General features: G+C 31.7%; 1 protein-coding gene across 1 annotated transcript; it reads left to right on the forward strand.

Annotated features, from left to right (window-relative positions):
* The first annotated feature begins 1,696 nt into the window (after positions 1 to 1,696).
* NDHN (NADH dehydrogenase-like complex N) lies at positions 1,697 to 3,550 on the forward strand. The gene is made up of 4 exons (XM_078305110.1): positions 1,697 to 2,151; positions 2,367 to 2,483; positions 2,571 to 2,656; positions 3,230 to 3,550. Exons 1-4 carry the CDS (start codon positions 1,816 to 1,818, stop codon positions 3,315 to 3,317), a joined length of 627 nt encoding a protein of 208 aa, XP_078161236.1. The 5' UTR covers positions 1,697 to 1,815; the 3' UTR covers positions 3,318 to 3,550.
* The last annotated feature ends 592 nt before the right edge of the window (positions 3,551 to 4,142 follow it).

Raw genomic sequence — 4,142 nt, forward strand, 5'->3', positions numbered from 1 at the left:
TTTCATAACGAAGGTTGAATACTAAACAATTGTCAGCATCTATAATTTGAGATTTATGAAAAAATGACTGAGGAATTGAAAAATAATATTATATTTAGAGAGCATTTTAAGGACTGGCAATTGCCAGTATCGAATGAATTTTTTAGACACTGATAATTATTGGCATCCAATAATTATTTCAAAAAATATATATATATTTTTTGGTGCTTTTGTGTTGCTTAATTTCTTTGCATAATTGCTCCATGAGGAAACAAGCTGTGCCCCAAATTTTAAAAAAATTATAATATTGGTAAAAAAAATTAAATCATTTTTAGTATATTTAGATAATACTTCTTGTATTGCACAAAGAAAAAGTAATTTAAAATACTTAATTTCAAGAGAAATATTCTGATACCCCGAGCCATCATACCCGAGCGTGTCTCCCAAGTAGTTTAATAGAAAAACCTTCAAATATTGTCTAACTTCTATTTCCAGCACTAATATCCAAACATTTAAAGTTATGTTTATAACATTTTAAAATGTCATTCGCAAGCATATAAACCTCTGTCTGAAAGAATTTTTATATACTTTTAACTCTCAACTACTTTTGTCTTCAAGCCAAAAAAGGAAAGATTCTTTTTACCCACTCTTTTTTATTTTTTCTCTGATCGTTATAATTTATTTTTTCGATGATCCGTGATGAATTTTACGAATCTAAAAATACGAACGTTTGTTATTCGATTTCATCCTTCAAATAAGATCCATGAAAAAATACTTTTGAGTAATTTTCAAAGTCATTTGTTTTTTTAAAGTAAAACTCATGAGTACTTTAAATTTTCAAGTTTTTAAAACTTAGTCTACAACCATTAAAATTTTCAAGGCTTTGTATATGAGGTTTATATGCTTTGTAAATGCAGTGTTATTGTTAAGGTTTATATGCTTTGAAGTATTATTGTTGAGGTTTAAATTCTTTGTACATGAGGTTTATATGTTTTATTATAGAGATTTAAAGTGTTATTAATGAGGTTTATATGCTTGTAAACAGAGGTTTAAATTATTTTGAAGCAAAATAAAAAAAAACTAAAAGTCACATAAATTTAAAGTGGTAAAAAAAATTACGACATAAATATGACTCGAAAGTTATTATTCATAGATCTCATTTGAAAGAGAAAATCGGGTAAAAAATGTTAATATTTTTAGATTCACAAAATTCACCACGGATCGTCGAGAAAATAGATGAGAATGATCAAAGAAAAAAAAATGGATGAAAGAAATCTTTCCGTTTTTGACTTAAAAACAAAAGTAGTTAGGAGTTAAAACTATACAGGTTTAGAATTTTAATGCTTGCAAATAGAGGTTTAAATGATTGCGACTAACATTGTAAAATGTTATAAACAAAACTTTAAATGTTTGGATATTAGTGCTGAAAATGAAAGTTAAACATTGAAATTTTTTTTTATTAAACTACTTAAGAGATGCGCTCGGAGATTTTGTTTGAGATACAATTATCAGGCTCATAATTTTAAACACCTTAATATAAATATCTTTTTTCATAAAGCATCTTAAAGCACTCAAGTAATTAACTATTTTTGTAGTTGTCAAACACTTGTAATTCGGTCACTCTAAAGCTCTCAAATTAATTTGGTAAATTTTTTGTTTTATCAAAAAATTTCCAAACAGTAACAAAAAGGCCTCGTGTTGCTTATCTCCTTATCCTATTCCAACTTTCCAGCCACAAACCAAACTCTCCCGCCACCACACAAACCTCTTTCCTCCTTTACCAGAAAACAAAATTAACCCCAAAAAAAAAAGAAGAAGAGAGAAGGTGAAACAAAAATGCTACACTCTCTAGTGGCGCCGCACACAATTTCACTGGTGCAACCGACATTTACAAAAGGAGGAAGATACAACAGGCGCTTACAGTTTCGGACAGTACCCTCTGCCGGCTTATCGGATTTTATTGGAGGAGATCTGTTATGGCCCGATTTGGGCCGGTGGCTAGATGACGTGGAAAACCATAAGGCATTGGCTGTGTACTCACCACACGAAGGTGGGTACGAAGGCCGGTACCTAACCCGGCTCCGGTACCAGGGGTATGTGTTTTTAGATTTGTCGGCTCGTGGTTTGGGAGATCCTGAGACTACCTTGACAAAGATCCATCCTGTTTGCCCTGTAAGCCTATCACAAATTTATCCTCACAATTTTTTATAAATAATTATAGTACTAGGATTAAATTATTTTATGTGTAATACAGAGAGATTCAGAATTGTTACTTAATTTTAGTCAAATGTCAAATGTAATATCAGTAACAATTTCTGAATCTCTCTATGTATAATACACACAAAAATAAATTCTATAGTTTAATTTTGTTGATTGCATGAATGCAGCCTCACCTGGGAAGGCAGCCAATAGCAAGATGGTATTTTCCACCAGAAGTCGATTATCGGCTCAATTTGCTGCCTCCCGAGGCCAAAGGCCTTGTTGTATGGATCATTGAAGCCAAGGTATTCGAGCAATATATCTGTGATTAAACCAAGAGTATACATGTATAATCCCAAATAAACTTACATTTTCTTGTTTTATACTGAAAGGTTCTTTCGAAGGCCGAGTTGCAATTTCTGGCATTGCTTCCCAGCCTTCGGCCCAAAGTTCGAGTAATTGCTGAATGTGGCAACTGGTAATGTAAAATAACTACTTACTGCAATGCCCCTTGCTTTTACAAATTACTGACTTAAAAAAAAAAAAGAAAAAAAGAAGAAGAATAAGTAGAAAGAAGTAGAGAGAAGAAATTGAAAACTTCAAAGTGTGATTGATGTTTATTTTTTATGTACAAATTTAAAACCTAGCCTATATGCTCCAATACGTACCAGTGCATGACATTATGAGAAACTGAGAACTTAACATGGTATTATTTTGTCCATTTCATGTTTCAAACCTAGGGAAGTTATTTGGCCACAGAGATTAAGTTTCACTTAAAAAATTTCATTTTTCTAACCATATATAACCTTTTACCAGTACGCCTTCTTTTACTATATTAAACCTTTTCAGATACATTACGCATGCTTCCTTGTTCCTGTTAAATGTGTTAGAAATGGAAATAGCTTTCTGATTTGCGCGATCTCGTGCAAATACACAACAACAGTAATGATTTCCGAAATAAAAATATGAAAGCAATTAAGTTAACGACGACCTTGTTAAGATTCCTACTGTAAAATATACTGGCAGTTATTAGATAATTTTATTTGTACAGGAGGAAGTTCGTCTGGAAACCACTTAAAGAAATTGCGGGTCTTACAAAGGAGCAAGAATTGCGAGCGAGTACAACACAACAGACATGAGGGGATCAAAACATATGTAATTTGAGGTTGGTACTAGGTGATACATTGATTGTAATCTATGTAATTTCAATCATATGAAGCTTTTGAAGGAGAAACAAACTTAAAATGCATGATTTTAACAACCAACTTAAGCTTGCTTGAGCAATTGCTTTTGAGGCATGGAGAGTTGTACATAGAAAGTTTATATGTAAAAGTTTTGTACATCCAGTGAGTTTTTATCTTTGAATCTTGAACTAGGTGATCTTTTGCAAATTTGTTTTGTTTGTTTTACTTTACATTTTTACCCCCCTGTGCAGAACCTTCAAAAAAGTTCTGTACATCCAAAATTAGAGAGTTCCATAGGCAAATTACAAAAACTTTACTGTTACAAGGCATCCCTCACATCAACCACTATTACAATCTATAAAAAACAAATCACACAATACAAATATAGAGTGAGTTGACACCTTTATTAAATGTTTTTTAAAATAAAGATGAACACTTCACATAATGACATCATTTAGTAGAGGCACACAAACTGTTACAGCAAATAAGCCTTAATTTTTTTTTTTCAATTACACCTCAAATTATTTTGTTTTCAATTAAATGTCCTCAATGTTGAAGTAGTAAGTTGATTCAAAGCTAAATCAGGCTCTCTTTAATCCTCAACAGTTCACCTAAACACCTGTCTTAACAATAGAATAAAAAAGCATGGTCATACTGTACAGCTCAGTACCGACCACACAAAATAATAATAAAATATGATATCGACATCAATAGGAAAATTTACTTGAGGGCACTGGTAAACTGAAGGTTTATATTTATCAACTGGCACAGTTTTGTTCC

This window comes from Carex rostrata, chromosome 7 (assembly GCF_964058835.1).
Source record: "Carex rostrata chromosome 7, lpCarRost1.2, whole genome shotgun sequence".
In the NCBI taxonomy this organism is placed as follows: Eukaryota; Viridiplantae; Streptophyta; class Magnoliopsida; order Poales; family Cyperaceae; genus Carex; species Carex rostrata.